We start from the raw sequence: 27,119 nt of genomic DNA, 5'->3' as shown, positions 1-27,119 counted from the left end.
ACATTTTCTAGCTATGGTCAGGTTTTTATTCCCTGTAATTTTGGTCTCTTAAAGAAGCTACTGATTTTGGAGACCTTGTGATTTCGAAATTCAAAACTTAGCCCCTTCATTACGGCACTGAGGAAGAAATCTTTTCTTTCTTTGCTCCCAAGACTGTGATACTTGCTGATTTTTGGCAAAGTTTGCTACTTTTCCAGTGGAGTAAGGACAAGCAAACTTGTATATAAAAATAGTGAGGAAGTTTCAGCCCGATGAGGTTTGCAAATCAGTTCTCACATCGATTCAACCCTTTCTGCTAAACCCTCCAAGAGTGAATGGCTTTACAGCAAAAGATCAGCCAATGTTGTATATAAAATAGAAAACTGCACTCCAAAGGTGTGTTAGCGTGAATGGTGTTCTATATAAAGTATATGTACCCTATTAATTTTTTATTAAAAATCTTCCTTCTGTGCATCTTTACTCGTATTTTTTGCACAGTCCTGTATTTGTTCTCCAGTCCATTCTCTCTGTTCCACTTCTATCCTATTTGTTTACTCTTTTTTTTTCCCCTTCTCATCTTCTTTTCCTTATTTATCCAGTTCATACTACCCAGAATACACTCTCGATAGCATAAGCTGGTGAATCAAACTCCTTGAACTTCTGGGTTTATTGGTGCAGTAATTCTACAATGGACTAAAGCCATCTGTTCTCTCTAGTTTTGTTAGGGCAGTTATGATCTGAGATATTTTTTAACATAGAAACCCAGGACAGTGCTCTCTGGAAAACTCAAGAGATCAGGGCCAAGTTAATTCCTGGCCCAGCTCTGGGTCACAGGCTGCTGTCTGAGGAGCTGTATATTTGAGAGTCCAAAATAACTTTCTCTGAACAGCGATGCATTACTGACATTACTGACACCAGGCTGAATTTTGCCACATCTGCCTCCACAGACTGAGGGCTCAAAAAACCAGCACTGAATGCCAGGGGAAATCACTCACTTGTTCACGTGCAACTGGACCTGACTATGAGTATTTACTATTAGTGCAGATTACCTGATTATCAGTGTTAACCAGGCTGGGAGACACGCGACTCTTTGTAACTGAGTGCTTGTAGTAAAACCTTCCTGGAGTGTTCAAGTAAAGCAGGAGGGTCACAGGTACCCATTACAAGCAATCTTCCTATAATCTTTCTTATACCTCCCTGAACATCACCCTCTTTATAAGCATGTTTCACTTACTCGTTATTAAAAACAAGAAAAACAAACCCACTCCAGCTGATTACATAAAAAATATATTTGTCACTTGTTTCCCTCCAACATTTGGAGCATATGTTCTCCAGAACCCTGCTTTGCTATGATTTGTAGGAAAATCCAGCTTGTCAGGCTTACTAAAAGGAATATGAGCAGTGTCTTTCACTTGGGTGTTACTATTTTATAGAAAGACTGATATGTAAAAGAGTATCTACCTTTAAATTTATGACCTCTGTATGTTTGAGAAATGGAGCCATGTAAACACATCCGTTTCCTGGGGAGGCTGTGGTGCTGTCTGAGCACAGACACCCAGGCAAGCCAAGGAGACAGACTCCAGTTTTGCACTGTCTTGCAAGTTGGCAGAGCAGGCAGAACCACATCAAAATCGCAGACCGTTGCAGATCTTCATCATCTCTCCTTTACTCACCTCACTGCTGATATTTCCTTGGAACAGAAGAAGTCATAAAGTTCTTATTATCCTCTTATCCTTCCACACATTCAAGTCCCTGGGAAGAGACCAAAATCTGATCATATCTGGTATTATCAGACCCAAGGAACCGGTTTCTGACACTCCTGTTCAGGGGCCTGGAACATCTGCCCTTACTCAGAAGTTGTGCCCTTCCTCTCCCACTCCCAGCCTTGCTGGGATGCTCACACTCCTTCCGGGGACAGGCAATTGTCCTCTCCAGCTTCAGCCACACAGGGCAGAACCTGGGGAAGCTTCAGGAACACACCTTGTATTTATAACACTCTGAAGCATTCTGAACACCCCACCCAGATCTTTCTCGTTATCCCTACTACCATCCACCTTGCACCCTTTCCCCTGAGCACCTAGAGAAGTACCCTGGAGCTCTTGTTCCCTGACTTGTTCATAGTTAATGCCAATCCAGTTTTTACTGACTTTTTCTGAGAGGGATTTGAAGAGGATGATCCCCTGAACAACCACCATGGATACAGAAGATTCTCTGGTGCAACCATAAGCAACTTGGTGGGAACTACCAGCCTTCAAAGCTACCAGCCTTCACTGAGGTGGCCACCCAGCTGCCACACTGCATTTGGGGTTTGCTTTGCCATCTGGCCATTTAGTGACCCAGCCAGGGCCTCCCAGCCTGAAGGGGAGCTGTGATGCCCAGGCTGCCACAGCAGTGCAGGAGAGCACACACCCTACCACCAGATCCACGCGGAGGCTCGCAGTAGCTGGTGGAAGAAAAAAATCTATTATTTCCATAACATAGGGTATCTCCTCTATAAAATGCCTGGTAAGGCGACTGCAGTGGAGCTCACACAAGGCTGCAGCACAGCACTGGAGAGAACAGTAACCTTTAAATACTCTAAAATCAAATCTTGTTTTACACAAAACCGCTATGGTAAAGTCGATGTGAATGAAGCACCTTTGAGTGAAGGAACAGAGGGAAAGGCAGTGGACAGTTTTAGTGCCTCCTAGCAATTCTTTTTAATAAACTAGAGATGACAGACAGCCTTACCAACACATCTCTCATCTTCAAATATGACTTTCTTCAGACAGAGCTCAGTGGAACTGAGTCAGCCTTTTTTCTTGGGCCTAGCTCTTGGCATTTTTCATATTAAAACGAAGTATAATGTGGACATAATTCTGAACTGTAGTAATCTGATGGGGTTTTAGTAACATAGGCCACAGATTTGCTCTGCAACAATTTCAGGCAAACAAAATAAAATGAAGGTATCACACAAAAGACCTAGTGTTTGGGGTTTTTTAAAATACACTTATGGATCAAATTACGCTTTATAGAGTTATGTCTGCCTGTGGAAGAGTGCAAGCTTTTGCAGAAACTCCTGTCAGTGGGCAACATAGCTCCACTCATGCAGCAGCCAGCACTCACTGCTTGGCCTCTGAAGCTCCCAGACTGCAGCAAAGGTCCCCTTCCCCAGCTCCTCACAGCCCCTGCACCCTGTTTTCCTGAGTCAGCCAAGGACAAGACGAGATGGGATCACCTCATCACAACAGCCAACAGTGTCATGCAGACAAGGCTTCTGAAGGATCAGCTTTGCCTGACCTCTTAACTAGTAGTTCCTGCCAGCCAAAATTGAGCCCTGGAGTTATTTTTAGGCAGAACCCTTCATGAATTGCAGTTAACTTGCAATATGCAAACTAGTGACTAGTGCTAGAGGAATCCCTATGGGTTTTGTGGTTCCACTCCCTGCTCAAAAGTCCAATTATTCATTTTTCTTGGAGCTGCAATATTAATCTAAAAAAGTTGCACAAATGGCAAGAGATGTCATCCTCCCTCCATCCCCAATTCAGATAACTGAAATAAAGGAAGATAAGCATTTAGCCCAGGGCTTATTAGCTATACAAAGTGCAGCTGTAAACCTTCGGAGGCTGACCTTCCTCCAGCGATGCTTTTGACAAAAAATTTGTCAGTACTTTCACCTCTGACTCAGGGCCAAACAAGCTAGTGCAGAGATGGAATGGGAGAACTAGCCACAGAAAGGTTTGGGTGAGTTACTATTTTATTTTCATTTTATTTTATTTTATTCTGTCCAAATCACTTGCCTCAATACCTGTATGAGAAAATGCACTAAAGTAGAAGAGGGGGTTAAAGTAGCTGGAAGGGGTGACTGCTCTAAATCCTTCAGAAAGAAATGGAAATCTTTAAATGGATTTAGGCAGGTTTTGAATCAGACCTTATCACAGAAGGTGGGACCAAGGCAGTTCAAAGCAGAAACTCCTCCACACATTTCCACCTTTTTTTTTTTTAAGTTTTCATACCATTCAGGCTTCCCCAGCTTTCCCCTGTGAATGCAACAGGGATATAGCACTGAGATTGCATCAGCTATCACCATTTTAGATATCTTTGTTCCCAAGAAATTTAGTATTTGCTGAACATCCTTTGCTCTGGGACACTGATTATTTATTATTTTGTAAGTGGGTACCAGGAAGATTCACGCTTCCTCCCCAAAAGAGCTATGACTGTACTTTCATTACTTCCTGTCTATCAACAAATAAGGTAAGATTGATACTTCTATGTTTGTCCCTAATGGATCTCTACCACAGTAAAATTCCTCAGCAATCTGGCTCAATTAAACACTATTTGTTGTTTCTGCTCTTTTGAACTCCACACATGGAAGTGCAAGTCAGGGCAATGCAGTTAACCAAAAGCATTGAAAGGACTGTGTAGGATTCACACTGAAACAGAGACTTCACCAGAGTGCACCTTTCCCTTTTGCCCATTGCAGGCTCCCCCTTCCTCTCTGAGAAACAAAGAACCAAGTAAAACCAGGAAACTGTTGGAATGGAAGATTATTTTAATTTGTGTTGCAAGTTGCTATGTAAAAAAAAACCCCTCTGAAAAAACAGCAAACCAACCCCAAAGAGCACTTCATCATAATATTATTACCAATTTATTAAACCGAGATTGCATAGACTGGAGAAATGAGTGTGACGCATCCCGGGGGGTTTTCTGGAGGTAGACCTCCAGTTGTTTCATTCTCACATGCACTCCTGTTTACAAAGACATGGAAAAATATTTGCACTTCAGTTCAATGCAACACAATTTTACATTGTTTGCAGGTTTTCTTTAAGGAAGGGTAGGAGCATTCATAGCATGCTGGAGATGTACACTATGGGGAGGTAGGGCTACCATCTTCCAGGGAGACTGGGGGAAAACACATGGTGATTGTTAATTTATATCCTGGACAATGTAATAAATCGAAGCATCGCTGACAATTCCTGCCCAGTAAACATGCTCAATTTCATCTCCCGTAAAAAGGCGAGCAGGCACTAAATAGCAGCACATTTTGATTTTCATTTAGCCACTTTAATGATAGGTGATGTTAGTGGAAAAGATCATTTATCTTCAGATTTATTTTATATGAGATAAAAGGCCTTGCCAATTTTTTAAAATTCATTTACACAAGTGAATAAATCTTCCCAAACAATAAGTAGGAAAGTCATATTTCTTTAACTTTGCTAAAATCTGAAAATGCTGATCTTGGAGTGAAATGGACAGCACCGGCATTTTAATTAAGAACATAGACTCCTCTTCTAAATAAGAAGCACAGCTATACTTCAGAAAAAAGTATCTCTGATTCAGAGGACAATCTTTTTTAATGCATTTTGTCAAAAAATCTCTGATAAATCAGGAGAGACACGTGCAATTTTCATGTCCCCTTCATTTTTAGATCAGTTCCAGTGTGAAGGCTATCTAAAAATAGACAGAACCTAACCTTTCAAATATCTATACTGCTGCATACCACGAACGCAAGCTTTCAGTGCCTCTCATGGCTTTCAAGAGCCTTGTGCTGTGCCTGTCTTCTCCTCTAGCACATTATCCCATGTTGCCTACTGCACCCAGGCACGAGACAAGCTGCAAGTTGCAATGTGCAGTACACTGCACTATGTGATACGTGTCCTTTTGAGACACGCAAGCAGAAGGATCATGAAAACGAGTCTTTCCTTTTGGCTATTTGATTTTTTGCCACTTAAAGGACACCAGCAACATTGAACTTAGTAAGTGGGGATGTGAAAACAAAGCTGAGCTGGCTGCCCCAGCAGCTCTGTTCAGAAAGCACAGGCTGTCTGGTTTGCAGCACACCACTCTTAAAAATATGAAGGGGAACAATAAGCTCTTTTATTGTTTTCTACAGTGCTTGCAGACACAGTTCTACCCATCTTAAGAAGAGACTTTGCAACAGTGCACTGAACTGAGTGACGGGTGTAGAATTACAAGACAGAAGAATACGCGGTAACTATTTCTTTGCATTACACTTTCAAAACTGTGATTCTGCTTGGCCTTAACGGTATAGGTCAAATTCATCCCAAGCACAATCCTGGCAATTTCAGGTCAGTGGTACCTGAAAAATCAATAGCATTTAAGTTGATGAAGTTACAACAAGGGAGATTTTGGCCCAGGCTGTAAAAATACTTACTTTTATTGTATATATTCTTCACTCAGTATTATGCTATATTTCATTGTTCTCTAATGCTAAACACTCTACTTAGCAGGTCCTAAAGCCACACCAGGAGCTGGAACAGGAAAAATCTGTAGTAAAATCAGGTTGTGGGGCTGCCCTGGAGGCTTTGAGTGACTGTGAATTTTGCTTACACGAAATAGAAAATCACCCTTGTACCAGTTGTTAGCTAGCTACTCCTAACAGGAACGAGCTTGTAAGGACTTGCTTCTCTTTGTTTACTGTCATGCTCTGCTCTGACGGAGTCAGAAGTTTGTCAAGGCATTTTACTCTGTCAAAAAATGAATAAAATAACTTACACTGATAAAATAATGAAACAAAGCAGCATCAGACTAAATGAATTCCTTCAAAGAATTTTGGATGGTAAATGTCTTACCTACTGACAGGAAGGCAAGGATAGCAAACAAAGGCATAGGAATAAAAGCTATTCAATAAAATATCGATTTCATTATCACCACCTATTCAACTTAATTTTCTTGGCATCCATATCCCTAATGCAGGTTTGTGATAGATCGTACAATCACTTTTTAATTAAGCCCTACTGTGCCTTGTATTAAGAACAAGACAGTATACATTATGGCACAATATATCTACCAAAATATTTAATGCTTATCCTTTTCATTTTGGTATTTAAAAGTTGTTCTCTTAGGAGGTGGTATCAGTATTTAACAACATTCTTGACAGTAAGTATAAAAACAAAAAGCTTCATACTTAATCTAGCCATGTCAAAACTGAAACTCCTTAAAATAATTGCTTTCTGAATATATGGTATTTCTATTGCATTATTTTATTAACACTCAGCTTTCAACATCTTAAGATGCAAAACTTGTTCCTTCTCCTACATACTGATGAGATAGGAAGTGGCGCAAGGATAGAAAACTCTCATTTGGCCAGTTGAATGGTACATGAAACAGATGTTATCATGTTACAAGAGATATTTAATGAGAAGCTGTAGAAGACTGGCAGCTTCCCGGGTTGGTAGTATTTTCTTTGTGTCTCTTTTGGTGTATTGCAGGTCTGCTGCTTGTGATGGGGCAGATCCTCTACAAGAACAACACTCTTCTTTGCTGGAGTACTGGCACTTTTCAGAGGGCAACATTCACTGTAATTACTAAAATGTACCCACCTTTGTCCAAGTAAGAAAAGGCTGTTGTTGCATGTGTAATGTGGTTTTAGTTTTTAATGCCAGAAATGAATCAGTAAACATAGTTACATTATGGTATGCTGTTTCTTATTCTGTACCCATAGTAACCAAATTAATCTCAAGGCACTGCTGGCATTAATTCAATCTGAAGCTCATACTTTGGATTTCACATTGGTGTCTTCATCCTATTCTTCTTCTCAACTAATAAAATGTTAATATATGGCAATATATTTATTTCTGGTTCAGTTCAAGTTGAGGTGTGCAGTACTTTGCAGAAACCTAATTAATATCAATCATACATTAGAACACTCTGTTTAGTATACAAATAGCTAGCACATGAGGATGAAACAGAGGACCCAAGAATTCATTTCTAGCTGTAACTTCTCTGTCTGTAGGATAGGGAAGGCCAGTTTTCCCTTACCCTTCAATCTCCATTAAAAAAAAAATCTGTAACATAGAGCGAAGAGCTACACTAAATAAATCACAAATTATAAAAAAACTAACAAGAGTAAGGAGACCTTGGAAGATGAGATACTGACATCTCCCCCTGTACCACTATGAGTTTGGTGCACGCTAGCAATGAACTAGTTCCCACAGTGATCCAGAAGTATTGTCTTCAGCAACACCCACTGATAAGAGTTTTTCTGCTGGAACAGCCTTCAGGCAAAAAAGCCCATCCAGCTGACAGCGAAAAACCATCTCCACATCCCGGGAATTGTATCTGAACTGCTCAGGAGACATAAGCAGCTCAACACCTGTGATGTTGACTAGATCTACTCTAGACCTCAGCAAAAAGAACTCCAGTTCTTTTGTCAGAACTTAATTTGGGCAATCTGATACCCCAGGCACACTACTATCCCCAAATCTGCTCTACTTCCCATAGTTAGGTTTTGCAGCAACAGTTCACATTTCCTGGAGCTCTTTTTACCTAGCTGTCCCCAGTCCCATGGATTTCCAGGAGCACTGCTGTCCCCAAGTATTTTGGTGCTTTCAAAATGCTCAACTAAGAGAAATTACTGCACTCAATCCCAGCTTCATCCAACCACTGACAGAGCAACAGGGCCAACTTATTCACCACATACAACAAGGAGTCCCATCAAAAGGGTGAGCTGATATGAAGAGCTAAGGCAATACTTACGGAAAAGCAGAGGGAGTGTAGGTGATCTGTGGCTCACCAGGTGAAGATCCCCACTCTGAAAAGAATCACCATCATGCCAGTACCGCTCTGCATGGAAGCTCAGGCCTCAACCTGTATGTGGGTCACAGACCTGCAGCAAAGCTTGTATTTGGCTTTAAAAGACCCCATCTGCTGGCAAAAGCCACAGGGTGTTTGAGCAAGCCCACAAACAGGTTGCATGGGCAGCCCCATGCCCACCACCGCAGGACACAGAAGACTCAGTGGGTCTTCTCCATCAGGCACATCACTCAAAGCTGTATGAAGAGAAGCTCAAGCCCAGCCTTTGCAAAAGCACCCACCTCAAACAAAAATCCACACCACAAGACTGCATCAAACAGCTGGAGTTCACAGAGCTCCCCCTGATCATTTCAGTTTTTTGCCTCGGTAACTGAGCAGCAAAACCCTCAGGAGGGCCCTGGTGCGCCCCTGGGTACTCCCATAGGGCTCCCACTGGCCCTGAGCCCTGCCTGCATACTGCATCCAAGGGTACAATACAGTCCTTCAATTTTACCAACTGCTACAGAGTAAGAATTCCTAGAATGGCTCAAACACATACCAGTTCAAATATGGGTACTTTCAGACTTCTTTTTTATTCCAAATTATGTGCTTTGCCAGCTTCAAAAAAACAGATGGAAAATACGTCCCTAAATGTGCACCCTTGTGATCATTCCAAAAGGAAAGCAGCACCAAGTAGCTTAAAACGTTTGCTAGAAAAACTCTTTTCCATATCATGCAAATAGCAGACAAAAATAACTGCTAGGCAATTGATATACATACAAATATTGGTTATTTTAAACAGTAATTTGTTATTGAGGACATCTCACTGAAATATTGTAATATTCAATTTCCTCTGCATTTGCATGGAAAAGGAGCCAGAGAGCGCATGATCATTCATTTAACTATTACATAAATACGTCTATCATAAGATCACACGGTTTTCAAGCCAGAGTTCAAATACATGTTTAATGCATGAGACTATGATGAAGAAACTTGTGAACTCACAGGTCTCATAGCACAATCTCAATCAGATACAAGCTTGGTGTAAATATGTACAGTATCGTGTGCTTTCCAATAGCACCATGTCTCCAGGCAGCAGTCTGACATCAGCAAAGGAGACAGGTGGTTCCCTTTCCAGCCCTAGAGGGGTGAAAAAAAGGAGTTAAGACACTGTGTAAATAAATACAGCAATATTTTTTCCTTGGTGTTTTGATAGTTTTCAACCCTTAATGAAACTTCAGTGCATGAACAATTCTCATAACATCTTTGCTACAAATCAGTGAGTGGATGTCATGTCCTAAGATATTTATAACCTTAAAGGTAGTGGTAAGTGATACTGTTTGGCAGCCTTGGTTTAGAAGTGCTGAAGTTATTTGCCTTTTGGTTTCGTAAGAAAGGAGCTCCAAAAAGCCACAAAAACCCAGTTTCCTTGCTCTAAATGTATCCCTTCCCTATAACAGATCACTGTTACTAATAACGCCTGTAAGAATGACAAACAACAGTCAATCACAGGCACAGAGCAGGTCACAACTGCTTTTAGCTAGCTCAACTTTGTAAACTCTAACAGTGTGAGATATGCTAAACCCTGCACAATGCACAGTAGTTTGATTTTGAATCTCACATTACAGGAGTTCACACATATGCTAACCTGCATATAGAATAACCCAATTCGGCCTTTCTTTCCTATCTGTACATAAATAGATACTTTTTTTTTTTTTTTAACACAGTGACAGCCACTGCCTCTTAAACCATTTTCTTTTGTTGCATTTCCTTAGAAACACAAATCTTGTTCCTTGGCAGCAATTGCTGTAAGTGCTGTACCACATGCCCAAACTAGTTCTCACTCACAGCTTTAATTCACAGTAAGTGGCACGAAAGGAGGTCAACACTTCTCAGAAACCACTTTCAGTTCTTTTCTGCTTCAGTATCTATTTTATAAAGCCATCCGCCCTAACAGAAAGAAAGTTGTTTCTTATATTGTGTCCCTTGCTTTTTTTATTATTGTCATCTTTATGGAATGGGCTGCAGAATATATCTGATGGAATAAAAGAAGATTATTCCTGAAACCACATTCCTTGTCTCCCTTTTGCAAGATCTTAAAAATATAAGTAAAAAGAAAATAAAAATTAATACTTTCCACAACAAAAACAGAATGGCCCTTTCTTTTTCCATGCAGAAAGGCTTTATATAAATGGCATCTTTGCAACTCAATGACTGTGTCTTACTTTCTGTTCAATTTACTTGCTTACAGAATGATTATTTTTTTTATCAATCCAACCAAGACATCATGGAGGCTGAAAATCAAACAGCCTTCTTTTTGCCATGATGCATCACTGGCAAGAGGAATGGCCTTGCTGACAATATTTTGCTGTCACATTTGCCTCTACAGCTTCACTGCCTTCTCTTTGATCAATGAAAACAGATTTTGACCTCATCTATTTCATTTCAGACCATATTCTGCCCTGAGGCACACAAGTACAACCTATCATAGTTATAGTGGCAATTGGGGCAGAATTTGTTCCTTTCCTGACAATTCAATATGTGATTCATGAACCAGAATTGAATCCAGTTCTCCTTTCCTAGAGCTCCTCTGGTTTTTTGGCATTAGCATCAGTAAAAAAAGCAGCAAAGATGAATTTATGTTGGTCATATCAGCAGAACTGGCTGGGTAGTCAATAATCAGACTGCTCAGCAAGATGCTACCTGACCAAAAGCTAGTTACTGTATTTTATTTACACAGCTTATTCTGTAGTCTGCTTGCTTGCTTGCTTCACTTCTCGCTCCATTGTTTAACTAAAGGGGTCATAAGACCTGGAAAAACACCTCCTAGTCTTGAACATTTCTAATTGGCTTAATGAAGCAAACCTAAAAAAAGATAATCCTCTCCACAACCATAACCTTAAAATACACACCCGTGCCACTAGATGTGGAATACACGGTGTGTTCACAGGGTATGCAGTTGCCGGCAATAACTGGATGATCAAGTTTCTCATTAATCCCCAACACAATGGACCACTTTTGAAAATACAGGCTCCATTTATATTCACACATGACTCTATGTGCCAACACCTGCATGCATTCTTTCATACAACTCACGGTACAGCTGAGGCAAGCACATTTCAGCACACACTGTCTCACATGGACACACAGCAATGCCATCTGAGATGTGCAGCACTCCAGCAGACCTATGCTGTGGGACACTCTCTCTGCATCACCTACAGAAGTAGGAGAGTCTTTTCAAGACCACGCTGGGAGTGCTGGCACTCCAGAGCCAATACCAGGAGCTCTTTTTGAACCCTGGAAGTCCCTAGTGTCTCAATGTCTCACTCAGAATGACAGGCACTGCATGCGTAGATTGTATTGTGATTTTCTGAAGGACTCAGCTCTCAAGCAGAGGCAAGGTTGACATCACTTTGAAAACCACCTCCAAGATATCTAATGAATTGCATACAGGAGCCTAATCTATAGTAAATTTGATGTACAGTAAAAATAAACTCCTTAATATAACAAAAGCACTAATCAACACATTGCATATTAGGCCTGCAAAGCGACAATTATCTGATGAAGAGGAGTAATACTAGATAGTTCCAGTTTCGTCAGTTATTTAACTATTTATGTCAATGGAAATCAAGGAAAACAATGCCTATGGAACCACACATGAAAACACACATGAAGGATTTCAGCCAACATTTCAGTTCAGATTTGAATGTAAGGAGAAAAAAAACTATTCAACAATAAAACACCAGAAATACAGCTCAGGACCTCTGAGTCCTGCTGCATACTGCTATTGTACTGGTTATGAGGAAACAATTTTTGGAAGCAAATTATTTTCATTTCCCTTACCATTTAAGAAAAACACATTCAAAGCAAAACAGAGAGCCTGATCCTGCCCTTCTGCAACCCCATCAACAGCAGCCTTACCACAAACTCCAGTGAAGCAGGATTTATCCTTTCCCATGGGTCATGCTCTGAGTCCTTAATTCAACACCTTATTCATCAACTTGTTCCGTGAGATTAGCTGTGGTTTCAAGTGTTATTCATTCAAAGCAATGGGTCTACAAACACCCTCTTTCTCTGTATTGCCAGACTGAAGAAGATATGAACAATTTGGGGAGCATTACCAAAGGCTCAGAGAGAACCTCAGTATCTTCTGTGGGGTTTTCTTTGAAGTGAGAGAGCTTTCTGAGTTTGAAAATCAGCCTTGTAATGAAATAAATGGAACTCCCTTTTCTTCCTTTTTATTTTAGGTAACATGACCTGAAAAAGGATTTGCAAATACACTGGGAGAGGAGAGAGCACTCTTGTGTTTATTGGATTTTTGTTTATTTTCTGCAGTTATTTCAGAGTTTCTCAAAATTTTCAAACATCTGTCAATCTTATAAGGTTCATCTTTTCCAACTGCAATGTATCTAGCTTAATTTTCTTTTATTTCTTAGTATATTTATTACACTTACTAATTACTATCTGAATGCCCACACAGTGCTTTAAATGGGGCTGCAAATATCCCCTGGATCTCCATCAGGAAAAAAAGGGAAAATAAAACCCAGCACAATGTTTTGATCTACTTTCCGTTTTGTAAAACTGCAGGAAAGCTTGTGCCTTAAGGGCCGAGCCCTGCTCCTTCGGCAGGGAAGCAGACTGAGAGGGGTCTGTGTGCCGCACTGGAGTCACGCTTGGAGGCAGAGCACAGGAACTACGAGCCTGCCAGAAGTGCTGATTCACTGCAGCCACTGAAGAGGTTGCTTAGTAGCTAAGCTGGGGGGGGGGGGATGGCACAGAGCAGGGGGGCATCTTCATTGGTACAAATAAATAAACAGGAAGAAATGCCAAAGTTGTTGCAGAGACTGGATTCCCTGAGATCTCTGCCTAATACATGCGTGTTAGTTCATTTATGGGAACAAAACCTGTTAATACAACTCCAGCCATAGGGGGAAAAAAATACTTGCAAATGCACAGAAGTCATGTAAATCAGAACTGCTGCTCTATTTTACAAGAAAATTTCTCCATTAATTAATTTCATGACTCAGAGCAAATGAGCATGGTTGGAAACAGGGGACCCTGCTGATATCAATCTCACAGCATAGGATACTTTCGTTTCTCTGTCTCAGATATATAGCAGATGTACTCTCTGGCTCAAATCCAGGTGTGGACTAGGTACTGCTGTGGCTAAAACACCACCTTCTAACCTGGTTAAGTCTACTAGTAACTTTTTCTGGTTTGGAGTTAGAAAATACCCCATAAACCCCCCAGGATTTTACAATCCAAATTCTCAGAGTTGTCACATTTATAATTAGAACGATCTGATACGACTGGCATTAGTGTGAGGTAGGAACATATCACAGAGGCCCAAGCAGACAAACTAAAATATTTCTCACTGTTAAAAAGGGAATTCTTCCAAGTAGAAATGTCAGTTGAGTCACAAGGGCTCTGTGCAAAAGTAGCACCTCTTCATCCTCATACCTACTCTTAGAAAGTCCTGTGCTGCTGCCTAACTTAGCCCAACAGACCACACCACCTACAAAAGCCTGACAACAGCTCTGGCTCCCTGTGCTAAATCCCGATCTTCCTTCAAGTAGAAAATTACTTTCCTGTAAGTGCAGGTTTTTTCAGAGCTACCTGTAACACCCCCAAACCATACACAAAGACAGCATCTCTGCTGATACTGCACGTAAGAAGATATGCCTCCACACCGAAAAAAATGTTTGATCAAACAGTTTGTCACAGTATTCCTGGATGCAGAACTTGTTTCAAGAGCAACCTTTCTTTGTGCTGATGAAAGTGCTTTTCAAGTTGTTTACCCCCATACTGGAAAAGGAGAAAAAGGAAGTAGGAAAGAAAGGGAAGAATGGAGGGAAGGAGGAAAGGATGGAGGGTAGACTATTGTAGTTACTGAATCAGCAAACAAGCCAGCAACAGACAAAATGAGAACAGCTGTAAGGAACCTGGCAGCACCAGCATGTTGAGTGAAACAATAAAAAGGAGCCTGGAAGACAAGAGAAACCTGGATGCAGATACTGACTTTTTCTTTTTTTTCCTGGAAGAGGATTTATGATGCCAGATTCCGGTTGACTCTAATACCCACACCTGGATAAATACAAATGAAATTAATTTTACAGCTGCAATCTTTCCACATTTTGAACACGGTGATTTGCGGAAAGAAACCCTATCACGGGTGTCAAAAAGGAACATAAAACATAACATGCAATATTTTTTGAAAGACATCAATTGTAATTATATGAAACCTAACAAAGTGCTCCACGGAGAGGTGGATGGAGTCGCACAGCAGAGTGCCTGGCCCGTGGTGCAGATGGCAAAGCTCAATCCAGGCAAATACAGTGGGAAGGCCACAGGAGCTCACATGTATCAAATAATAACAGTAATGTGTCTCTTCCTTCTGCCATCCGGTCACTGAAATCAGTGTGAAAGCAGCATGGAGATGAAAATGCTATGGTCAGGTATTAGCTTAGAACTTCCTACATGACCTGAGATTACAGCCATCATGTCTCATCCCTCTTACTTCCACATGACAACCCTCATCTCTCTTATATCCTAAACTAAGTCACTGGTCTCAAAAGTTTTACTAGCACAGTATGGCCAGTCTTCATTCTAATGTATTTAATTTTTCTTGAAAATCAGTAGTAACTGATCTGTAACACAGACTTGGTATTAAAACACAGCACTGATGTGTGAAGATATGGTGATACTCCTCAAAAAAATATGAAAAATGTCAGAATACTATGTCTGAGAAACAAGGTGTGATACTTATTTCAGAATTAGGGCAGGAGTTTATCTGCTCACAGTCTTTGCTCTCTTTACCCCATGACCAGACTGGCAAATTTTGCTATTTCAGTGCTTGAGAGAATGAAAAATGGTGCTGTCCTTTAGTCTCTGTACCACACCTACAAAATACTTCTCCAGGAGTGTATTTTTTTCCTTGTTGGTTTCTGCTGATGAGGATTATATTATTAATGTATTTTGCTCACCTTCCCGCAGCCAGGCATTCCCACAACAGGAGTGGAGACCTGCAAACTGGTCACATTTGTACCAAAAAAGCATCAGGTCCTTTACAACACAAAAGCCACAATTTCATAAAATGGGTCAGTGCTGAAGAAAAGTCTCTTTTCAGGGAATTAAAATAGGCTATTTGCTTTCTGGTATTTCACCTGCCTCCCATATTATCACAAGCATGACAAATTAATGGCTATAACTATATTATAGCACCACTATGCTCTACACTGGCATGAACGCTCGAAAGGATATTGCCCCTGTGAGAAGGCAAACTACTACACCAGCTTTCCTGTATAAACTAGGGGTAAACAGATGTCTTTCAAGCTATGAAGAATGACAACCCATTTTTACAAATACAGTGAAGAAAACTTTTTGTAAGGTTTGCTTTTTTTCTTTTGGTTTTCAGTATTAACACTTTGGGCACCCGATATTAATCCCTCCCAAATTTCTCAGCTCTTGTGTAGAAAGCATAGTGCAGTCCTACAGCTGCGGCATTTCGAAGTCTGCACAACATGCTGTACATGCCATTGCTTGACATTTTATTGACAACAAAGGCCCATAGCACAGCAGCGCTTTTAGAGATGGGATTAACATAATGAACTCCATCTTCATGGCTTTTTCATGGCATTTCTTTATAAGAAAGAATGAAAAAAGACCCAAACCAGAAAAAAAACACTTTTTTCCAGTCTTTTAGGACACAGTCCCCTCTGAAATAATTGTACAATCCTAAAGGACAAGAAAGTCTGCAAGTAAAGGAGCACATCTGTACTTGTAAGGAGAATATAACTGCAGAAAAACTAGGGTGAAAAAAAGATACTGACCTTTCTATAGGTCAAGAAGAGCTCAAGTGTGGGGCCTGCACTAGTACAGCATTATAGCTGATAGAGTAAGCTCCATCATGAGATGGTAACATGAACAACACTGAGGCTTCCACACAGGACCTTCTACTGCGCAGGGACAGGCTGAAAAGGTCTTGCAGCAAAGCAAAACACCGAGGTTTCAAAACTCCTAAAAATGCATGTACAAAACCCAGCAGATACTGCTTATTTCAGTCCCAAGTCAAATGGTCCTCATGCATGAGTAGCCACAGGCAAACACTGAACCCAGCCTAGGTTTGCCAGATGTCTACCCCATATTTGCAAGACGGCCCTAAATGCAGGAAAGAGAGTAGCACCCTGAGCAGGAATCAGCAATTTTGTCTGCAAAGCTCTGATCTTCCCCTCTTAAAGCTTCAAGAAAACTCTTCAATGAAAAAGTGTTTGGCAGAGTTTCCATCTGTTCTTGGCTGGACTCACTAGCCAAGTCTGAAGCACACAGAGCTTTGCTTTATTTTTTTTCCTGGTACATAAGAAACTCTACAATATTACCGTTTTTTACAGAACGAAGCAGAGCAATCACACAGCCATCAGTCCAGCCTAACAGTAGTTGCTAAAAATGAATTTAGACAATTAGGAATTATGGGTTTTGATTTTTGCAAATTTTCTTTCTTTCTTTCTTTTTGGTCTGTCCTTTTCTGAAGTCCTGTATCCAAGCCCTCCTGTCTGTAGCCTTCTACAAACACTTAAAAAAACTACCTAAGTATCTACATGAGTAACTTATTCAGAACCTTTTCTGGGCAACAACAAAAGGACATGGCAATTTGGTATGACCTCAAACAACAATTTAATCAAATTAATGTTGCAAAGGTGCCTTAGTAAGAGATCAAAGAAAAAAATCACAATAGTCACCAATTGCAGTAATAACCTGTCTGCAACTGAATTCTTGGCTTTAAGCTACCACATTATATCCACTTAGAAATTCAAAGCTGCAACCTCAACATGTGAACTCCTTGCAAAAATGGGGCAAATTTCTTTGGTCACTGTGAAAGTAAAGGGTATTCAGCATCTGTCCTAGAAGTTCTGTCAACTTGCAGAATCATAACTCAATTTCTCTAGGAAGTTCTGAGATGCTTTCTGAAAACCAAACCTCCCCCCAAGTTCACAACCTTTGTTTAAGGAAGACAAGTAATCTACATTGTGAAAAGAGGCTGTGCTCATTTTCCTGACGTACTTTTCTGTGACCTGAACCCTCAGTTATATAAGAGTAGGAAGCATGGACAATTCATTCTTAATGCTAGCTCAGTCCTGGCCTCTCCTGGGCACTGGCTGAAAATAATACTAAACCATGCTGAATCATTTACAGTAGCTTTATGATGTGGATTATCATTCAGCAAGGACTGACCTGACCCCATCACACTCATTTCATGCAGCAACACAGACTGGACTCCAGGATCTAACAAATGCCACCCACACTGGCACCAAAACAAGTCATGCATTCATGCAGAAGGCTCACTCTAGAATAAAGTTGCTTTAAATTTATCCTTGTACTAAGCCTTCAGTAATTGTCATATCCGTGCCTCTTCTGTCAGCATAGACAGTGCTTTAAAACTGTAAGCTGCCCAGACATATATGCAGTTTTTTATTTCAAGCAGCTTCCCCACTCTTACTTTCAGAAGGGTACTAGCCATTATGACAAAATATTTTGTTAATCAATGCTTCCAGCAGTTACACAGATTTCTAATGCCTCTCCTAAAATAATGGTCCTTTATCCTGCTTCTTCCTCCAGACAGAGATTCTGGTCACAAGGCATGGGAACAATTTACCTCCTCTTGGACACACGAGATACTGTGCTACAGTGCAATGCAAAAATGTGAGCTCCTCAGTCATGCAGGACCTGGTCATATGGCTGCCCACTGAATTCCTGCTCTTTCCACCATCATAAAAGGGAGTACAAGATGCTGTTGCCATTTATATTCCACTGATTACACAAGCTATTTTCATGGCAGGACTCTGCTACTGCATTCCATCTCACAGGCTGAACAGATTGAGCTTTTTTAGTGGATTCTATTAAAATAGATGTTCGTTCTGATAGGACAAATTCATCAGGTAGGGAGCTTTTACAATGAGTCATTTTAAGGTAATCTTTGTACACATCCTTTTCAAATAGCCTGAACTCTTTGAATGATAAAAGTGCACAAAAACAATAGTGGCTGTGAGTGGAGAAGAAACATTTTAAAAGCTGGGTTTGTTAAATGTTAACCCAGAAAACAAAACCCTGTCTGATTTTAGATTGGATCTTTCTGTGTGTATTCCCATCCCTACTGATTTCTTTCTACTTTTAAACTAAGGGAGACAAAGATTTTAATTGCAGGACACTTTCACTTTTACTCATGAACTGTCATTATCAATACTTTATGTTTTCTAGTGAACTCCTACACTAAATAAAAAGAGAATATAAGAATAAATCTTTTAAAAGGAATCAATTTGCTGCACATCAATCCCTGCAGGCCATGTGCTCATAAGTCAATAGTTTAAAATGAAAACATCTGATCAAGGTAATACACCTGTTAAAGGAGCATAAAATTCCAAACCCAGTGGTAAAATATAAAGATTATGAAGCCTCTTAAAGGAGCCATCAAAGTAAACTATTACACAGATACATCTGCTTCATACCAGCACCCGTTCCATCAGTGCCACTCACGATAAATGAGCATTAGGACAAACATTTCATACAGCATCTGCAGAAAATAGGTTTTTTTCCAAAAGTGAGTAATTCAGCTCAAGAAAAGAAACAAGTAATGATTTAGCCTTGCGTGCACTTTCTAATAGAGGATCTACAAGCAATGCAAACTATTAATGATCTGAGCTCATCACAAATCTGCACATTAGCAATTTATCAGTCATGTTTTACAGATGAAGCAACTCCTATACACGATAGGCAGGGTGAAGTGACCAGCAGGCCTGAGTGTGTTGAGAGATGGGCTCAGGCACCAACCAGGGCTCACAGGGAATCAGTACTGTCACTGCTACTATGATTATTACTGTTACACAGTTCAACCACTTTTCTCTTGTTTCCTACTCCGGTGGCTCTGTCTTTTGCAGCTTTGCTGGAAGAGGGAACAAAGCCTCTCACCAGCAAGGGCATTCCTGCACTTTCACAGTGTGTCATTCTCTCTGCCTCTCAAGCAATACAAATCCCACATGGATGTTCTCTGCCAACATACTCACTTGTGCATGTGGTGTCGGTAGAGCCAAGGGGATTTTTGTTTCTCTTTTGTTTGCCTCTTTTTCTTCTTTCTTTTTTTTTTGTTTTTAATTTAAACAAAGTGTGCTCAGGGCCCCATCTAAGGGATTTTTTAACCCCTTTCCAAAAGCTTACGGGCCTTTTGAGTCTCACTTGTAATTAGTCTCAACTATGTTTTGTAGTGCTTGTGATTGCACTTGGGTTTGGCCCCAAGTTTAAAATGGAGGGAAGGGTTGCTACTTGGTGTTCCTGCTCCAGACTTTCTCCACCTTTCTCACTCTTTTTTTTTCCCCGAGGCTGAGGCTTTGCAGACATGAGAGGAAGAGAAATGTGGTTCCATACAGAGGGCCAAGGGAGCAGCACAATTTCTCCTTCACACAATACTTTTCTGTTGGCCTTCCTCCTGGCTCCCAACCAAACCAGCAGCCAAACCTCCTCTGGCTTCACAGCCCCAGGAAAGGCTTTCACAATGCTGCAAACACTGATTTCATAATCCCACATCTTCCCTTTGTGCAAAAGAAAGCTGATCCCAATACCTAAAATTTATGCCACCCTGCTCCCTGCTCGTGATGATGGCAGGGGCACAGGGTGGCTGCAGGCAGCCCCCAAATGGAGACAGCCTCCCATGGGGATTGCCTTCTGCCCAGCAGCACATGGGCCCACGTGGGGAGATGAGCGTGCCATCCTGCCAGCATTTCCCTCTTCGCTCCAGAGGCTGCTGGTGTAATATCACCCTCTGTGTTACCACATAAGTCATGCCACTCATGTGACCAGAATTTCCTGGTGTGTAATTTAAATTCTTCACACCTTTGATGTTACCTCATGAGGGAGAGATACCATGGCCCCAGTCCCCATCAGGAGCCCAATTTTTTCGTCCAGGATCCTCACAACACAGCTTTTAACACATCTGTCAAAGTGGTTGAGCAGTCAGGGCCACTGCTATGCTTTATATAATGCAGCATTTTTTGCATTGTTTTTGAAATGTCTGGTGCAGGTGTCAGCCTGTTTAAAGGGTACAGTACGAGTGCACACCTCGCCTTCTCTGGGAATGCACGAATTGTTACCTCTCGGAACGCATTGCCTTGGCGCTGCTGACATTTATGTAGAACAGTGAGGTCTATTTTGCCAGCTATGACTTCAGCGTCGTTCTCAATAACTTTAAAGATCAACCATAACAAAACAAAAAGGCTTCTGAATTTTACTGGCACGTGCTGCCACAGGAAATACGAAATGTGGGTGCCTGTCATAACTGATCCTTCATATTCTGGGAAAAAAAAAGGAGAAAAAACCAAACAAAACTTAAAAAAAAAAAAAAGTAATAATAAAAAAAGAGCAACCATAGAGAACTGCTCTGAACTGTAAAGCCACATTGAAACAGAGAAATAATTCAAAAATAGCATTGTCTGAAATAGAGCACCCAAGGTAAGCGTGGCGAGGGAGCGCTCCCAGGGCAAGGCAGGGCAGGGCAGGGCAGGTGCCTGCTGCAGGCGTCGCTCCCAGGGCGAAGAGCTGCTCTGGAAAGAAGGGGTTAATATTAGCCGCGTGTTATACTCAGCGATGCCTTAAATAATCATCACATGGCTCCTGTAATCTGTTCCATGCTGTCAGCACTGGGTTAGTCATAATAATATCAGATAAGAGCTGTTCAAAGTGACATACTAACCAACATGAGAGCCACATGACTTTCTGGCTACATGGCTGCCCTTCACCTGAACTTTGGCTTAGATAGTTTTACACCAGCACAAGGTGCGCTGGCGTCAGAGCCCCTTCCCTGCACGGGTGGTGGGAAACCACCTGCCCCCCCCCAAGCACCCCACAGCCATCCTCTGCAGAGGCGTTGTTCTCCTGCTGGGACACCCTCTGGACATCCCCCTTCATGTTTTCTAAGCTGGCTTTAAGGTAAGAGAAGTACTTCTGGCACGGGGCATGCAGGGTGACTTTTCCTTTTTTTAGCAGTACTTCCTGCCTCTTCCCTGCCTCCTTTGTTGCAGGCAGCCAAGCAGAGGAGCAGAGAGGCAGAGCAGCAGGAGGGACCCTAGCTGGGGAACAGGAAGGAGGCAAGAGCAGGGGTGCAGGTGCCACAAGGAAAAGCAGCAAGGCTGTGAGGATCTGCAGCACGGAGGGCAAAAGTGGGCAAATTGCAGCAGTCAGAAGAGGGAAAGGAAATACTAGAAGCAGAGAAATAGATGTGAGAAATTGAGCTTAAAAAACCATGGACAGAGCTGGTTGTTGTATGCCTTGAAAGATGCCAAAAAAAAAAAAAAAAAGAAAATGCAAGAGCTCCAGCACTCCAAGATGCCCATGGCCAGCCCCAGAGACAGGGAACAACTTCCTCTGTACCTTGTGAACCAGCTCCTACTCATCACTTAGCTGCCACATCAGCCCAGGGGGAGTCAGTGTGATCTCCCCAAATAGCTGTTTTCTTTTTTAGGCAAGAGAGCTGCCTTTTTTGTTTGTGGGTGTAAAGTTTCCTGCACAATCATGCCTTGGTATTCCAGGAGGCTAAATAAATACAAATAATTAATAACAGCAAGCCCAATCCCACAGCAGGCTATAAACTGGTGCTGAGCAAACCAAGGAAATGGTACAAGTACCCTGTTTATAGAAGAGATGAAGGGACATCCATTGCAGAGTTGCAAGAGATGTGAAGACATCTTTCTTGACAAGTATCATGTTATCCTGACAGAGCTCCAGTGGCACAAGGCTGCTCATGTCCTATGACTCCACTCAGGCTCTACTAGGGTGCATCTCAGTAACACAGCAATGTTCCAGCAGCTCCAGCAGCTGCCAGCCTGGCCACACGGTGTGGAACAGATCTCTGGAGAAGGTGAGGGCGACAGCTGCACCACCAAGAAATGAGAAGAGCTGAGCAGGCTAGTGCAGAGGATCAGCGTGGGGAAAGGGCAAGGGGAGGAAAAGGAAATGTAGTAAGGAACTGCTGTGTGAAGGAAGGGAATTCAAGGGAAAAGAAGTAAAATACATGAGAAAAAAAAAGGGGAAAGAAAAAAGATAGGGAAGCATAGCATTACAGAGAGGTTAAAAGAAAACAGAAAAACAGTGCCAAAATGTATTTTGCTTTATTTTCCTGAGTTATCTCTTCCCTTATAAATTGCAACACACTCCATCCATATGTCCTAAACCAGCAAGTTTTGCCCCCTGAGGAAGAGCTCTGGATTTTGAATCTTACTGCTAAGTGTCCAGTAAGTGTTCATCTCTGTAACATTAAACTTCCAATGGGCACCTAACACTCTCCCATGTGAGACCCCTCTAAGCCAAAAAAGATGGCGTCAAACAAGCTTGGTGAAGCTAGGGCATTCCAAACAGAAGGAAGAAAAAGGCAAGTGTTTTTACCCATCTGCCAACAGTCAGCTCAGGCCAGCTGCAGAGGCTGCTCACACAGACCTTGTCCTGAAGACAAGGGGTGGCTGGATTAGGCCCTGGCTTGCCAAGAATGATGATCAGTCTCTCACTCATTCAGCAAGACACCTTCAGCAAAGAGAGGAAAACTGCATAACAGAAAGACATTCCTTCCCTGGCACTTGCAGATCTCTTGAGTATTACGTAAATACCTGCTCCCCTGGGTACCAGAGTTAAGGAAAAAGGGCACTCACATTAAGACTTACATAGAGAGGCTGGGTTGCGTACAGTCAGTGGACATAAACAGGCACCTCTTGGCTCAGTTGAAACTTGAATCACTTTATGGATTTATCTATCTCGTTCTCTTCACTGCACAGGGAACCAAAACCAATGGTGCTCTTAAGTCCTTAAATTAAGTTGAACAAATCTAGGGCCATAAATTTGTTTCCTAAGATTATGTGGCCTCAGTTCCTGCATTGTTTTTGTTAACAATCACCTCTAGGATACAGTCTAGATACCGTGGGGAGTCTTGCTGGTGTCATCTCAGAAGACAGCACTCGTTTTTACCTACCTAACTGAAACCTGTGTGTGTTTTCTCTTCTGCTAATGCAGGTCAAAACCACTGTTACACAACAGTGAAATGGCTGGAAACAGCTCCCTGCTTTTTTTAAGACCTCTAACCCTAAGCAGGGTGCTAGGATGCACTCACATCTCCCTCCATGAGAGGAGGAAGGTATGTTAGCCCACTTCTCTTACTGAGCTGAGCAGAATTTTGTTCCAAACGATGCCATTTATTATTCATTATTATTTAATGGGACCAAAGAATGCAATATGTGTAACCAAGAAATGTGCCAAGTAATGTTCTTTCTTTTAATGGCTAGATCAAAAGGAACTTTATGAGGCTGGTGCTGTCTAAGACAGTAGTTGCATTTGCCTCTAGTCCTCTACGGAACACCTTACTCAACCACATGTTTTAAAATCTTTAAAATCAGGGACCAAAAGGTGTGCTAGACATTCTAAGTTCACTTGCCTTTATGAGCTTATTTTTCCCTTTTCAAATAAATGTTTTTGGAAGACATTTCTGTAAGCCAACTTGCAGTTGAGTGCTTAACATAGCATCTCGAGTACTCAAAAAGCAAACAGTCCTTGGAGAACACTCTTCCTACTCTCACTCTAAATGCATGCAGTGGGTGATGGAAAGGCTCTTAGACATGCCAGAAAAGGGATGGTTTTCTGATTTTTCTCTTTTCTCCTTGAGTCACCAGCTGCTTTGTCAACAACCAGATATCCCCCGCTCCCCTCCCTCCCTTGCCCCCAGTAAGATTTGTAAATATCTCTAGAAAAGTTGTAAAACTAGCTGTAGCAGGATATGCATTCACACTAATGCTGAAGACTCTCAACTGTGATAATTTAGCAGATCATTAATCCCACTCTCTAAAGGAGGCTGTAAAGCAGAACTAAATATGCAAATCCTCTTGTGCTTTAAACTTGCATCTGTCTGTCCGTCCATCCAACTATCTATCTATTGTAATAGAATTCTCCTAAGATCACGCTGTATTCTAATCCATTAATGTAGCTCAACTGGAGCATACAAGATTAAATAATAATTAAAAAAGGAGATATAAAAATAATGTAGAGACCTCAGTACAGTGGGCAATCTCTCAGACTTTATGATCTCCACTGCACGTGCAGAAAAGGGGTGCGCCCAGCACTGGGGGTGAGTAAATTAACCTTTTATCACCACCCACTGACATTCAAGCACCTATTAACGTAAGGCACAAGTGCAAATGAGGTGGGTGGCCTCTTTCTAGTCCACTTCACTGTACTGCAATGCAATCTGGCATGACCTCCAATTCCTATTCAGGACAGCAAACACTGTGGTATCAGGGGGTTTGGGTATTCTGGCATGACTGCAGGTGGTATGCTTGCGCAGTAACTACCTGCACAGTGCCTGGGGCTAGACATTTTGCTCACATGAGCAATAAACTCTCTCAATCAAATGTAACTAAGTGTATAATTTACTATTTGCAGCTATTCTAGCATGGAACTATTCCTGCTTTAACTTAGATTCTTTTAGGTTTTTCTCCTGGCTTTAAATCAGAATCCTAAATGAAGATTTAAAAATGTAATGATCTTTGCTCCTTAAAAATTGCAGTATCAACGTCTATGGGGCACCTTCACAGCGAGCACTGCAGTGACTTTTAAGATGCAGCACAAATAGCCTGCTAACAAATGTGAAGTAACATTGCAGGTGAGAACTCAACAAGCAGTCCTGGGCCTTTCCATATGTATGCAATGTTCAGGTGGTAAGAATGTCCCCCATCTCCTGAGCGGGTCTGCAGAGCAAAATACAGTAAAAAGAATATGCAAGGCTCACAGAACCTAACCCAGTGGAAAATACCAGTTCCTGCTTGAACCACAGGAGCTCTGGAAGGCAAGAGACGCCTTATTTGTGTTCAGGGGAAAAAGGGGCACTGTGCAGATGGGGAAGACCCAGCTTCAGCAGTTTGTGTCAGAGAATAACAGATTTATTCTTGGTTGGAAAGCCCTGTGGGGAGTTGCAGCAATCTTAAGGCTGGAACTAACACTATCTCTCCAACAGCCACAGGACTCCACTCCTGTCTGGAAGTGCAGCCGATGCTCCCATATGGGATTTAGCTGCTGGCAGAGAAACTCTCTGATTTGCTACAGAAATCTCCACTCTCCTCCCTCAGCCACTTCAGTGTACTGTGAGGAGAGCTACTCATCTAGGGAGACCTAATGGACTGTGTCTGCCTCTTACACCTTTATAACCCTCCTATTCCCTCAATGAAAAGCTCATGTCTACAGTATTCCTCCGAGAGGCTTTTGGTCTAAGGGACTACTTGGGTTTACAGAAGGTCCACTTCTGGCTCCCCACTGCTCCAGCAGAATCTGGCATGGTGCTATATGAAGCTTGCCAGTGGACTTGGTACATCAGAATCCAACAGAATAATGGTTGATATACCGCGGTGTCTTGAACACAGAAGAAATTATCTACACACACCGTGAGGCACATGAGAACTTCTATATTTTCTTATATGTACAATAAACCTGCAAGCACTCCAGAAACCAAGCAACATAATCTGAAATCTCATCTAGACTTTTTTTCCTTCTCTCCAGCCTGATACAGGCAATTTCCTCTTCCCACTGTTCATGCCAAGATCCCCTGGGTTCAGCTCAGGTATTTGAGTTAGACCAGGAGCATGATTTGCTGTGCCCACTGGATGGTCCAGTGACCACTGGGCGCTGGAAGCAATGCAACACTTGAATTACTTCATGTCAGACATACAGGACAACAAAAGCAATTGCTTTACAGTGGCCTATAAAAGTAAACAAACAAATGTAGACGGCTACTGTTTTGCTACTGAAACCACAGGTTAAAGTAATACACAAATATAGGCCTTTGGCATATTGACACTTCTAGTTAATGAAGCAGGACATGGCTTTTGGTGGAGGTGTTTGATGAGATAGGAGAAGAAAAAATGCTTATAAATGCATATATACTTAAAAATACACGAGATACAGCTAGATTCACAAGTAAGAAAAGGAACAGTAGAAGCAAGCACTATAATTAGTTTTGAAATTAATTTCAATATAGAGAATGACAGTAAGGCTAAACCAGCTCCTTAACCTCTGCTCCAAACAATGTGGCTATTGTCTTCTGGTAATCCCATAGCTCAGGTCAGGAAGCACCAGGATTTGCCAGTCTGCACTGATGTATAACTCACATGGAGTGTTGTATCTTTACACCTTGTATCTACATACACACAAAGAAAAGAATAGAATTTGTTTACTAAATACTTTGTACTGGGGGGGGGAAATTGTTAATGGAGAGGGGGAATTCGGAATTCGGAATTCGGAATTCGGAATTCGGAAGGAAGGAAGGAAGGAAGGAAGGAAGGAATTCGGAAGGAATTCGGAAGGAATTCGGAAGGAAGGAAGGAAGGAAGGAAGGAAGGAAGGAAGGAAGGAAGGAAGGAAGGAAGGAAGGAAGGAAGGAATCTGATATATATGTGTGCGTATCTTTTCTCCTACCAACTAAAACAGCAACAGAAATCCAACCAAAGATGCAAATATTCAATGCCTAAATACTGTTGTAGTTTCCCATTGTGCCTGGGTCTATTCCAATATGAATCAGCTCAGAAATTAAAAATAGGAACAATAGGGACTTAAAAAAA

At 41.6% G+C, this 27,119-nt stretch overlaps 1 protein-coding gene and 1 long non-coding RNA gene across 3 annotated transcripts in view; one reads left to right on the top strand and one right to left on the bottom strand.

Moving 5' to 3' along the window:
• The window catches only part of PPARGC1A (PPARG coactivator 1 alpha), a 368,312-nt gene that overhangs the window by 72,214 nt on the left and 268,979 nt on the right, over positions 1-27,119 (bottom strand). Inside the window, exon 1 of one of the 2 annotated variants that reach the window (XM_042053173.1) lies at positions 9,499-9,619. The exons of the other annotated variant lie outside the window; for it this stretch is intronic. Within the exon in view, the coding sequence (XP_041909107.1) occupies positions 9,499-9,507 (9 nt within the window). The 5' untranslated portion in view covers positions 9,508-9,619. Of the gene's footprint in view, positions 1-9,498; positions 9,620-27,119 lie in introns of those variants that run through there. 2 annotated transcript variants of the gene reach the window in all.
• Positions 5,480-7,547, top strand: LOC121676533. Its single transcript, XR_006020496.1, has 3 exons — positions 5,480-5,714; positions 5,852-5,949; positions 7,191-7,547. It is a non-coding gene; the product is annotated as an uncharacterized LOC121676533 (long non-coding RNA).

Source organism: Corvus kubaryi, unplaced genomic scaffold, assembly GCF_017639235.1.
Source record: "Corvus kubaryi isolate FWS band 111438036 unplaced genomic scaffold, C.kubaryi_AGA036_p1.0 split1-131, whole genome shotgun sequence".
Classification (NCBI taxonomy): Eukaryota; Metazoa; Chordata; class Aves; order Passeriformes; family Corvidae; genus Corvus; species Corvus kubaryi.
This window is presented reverse-complemented; position numbering and strand designations above follow the sequence as displayed.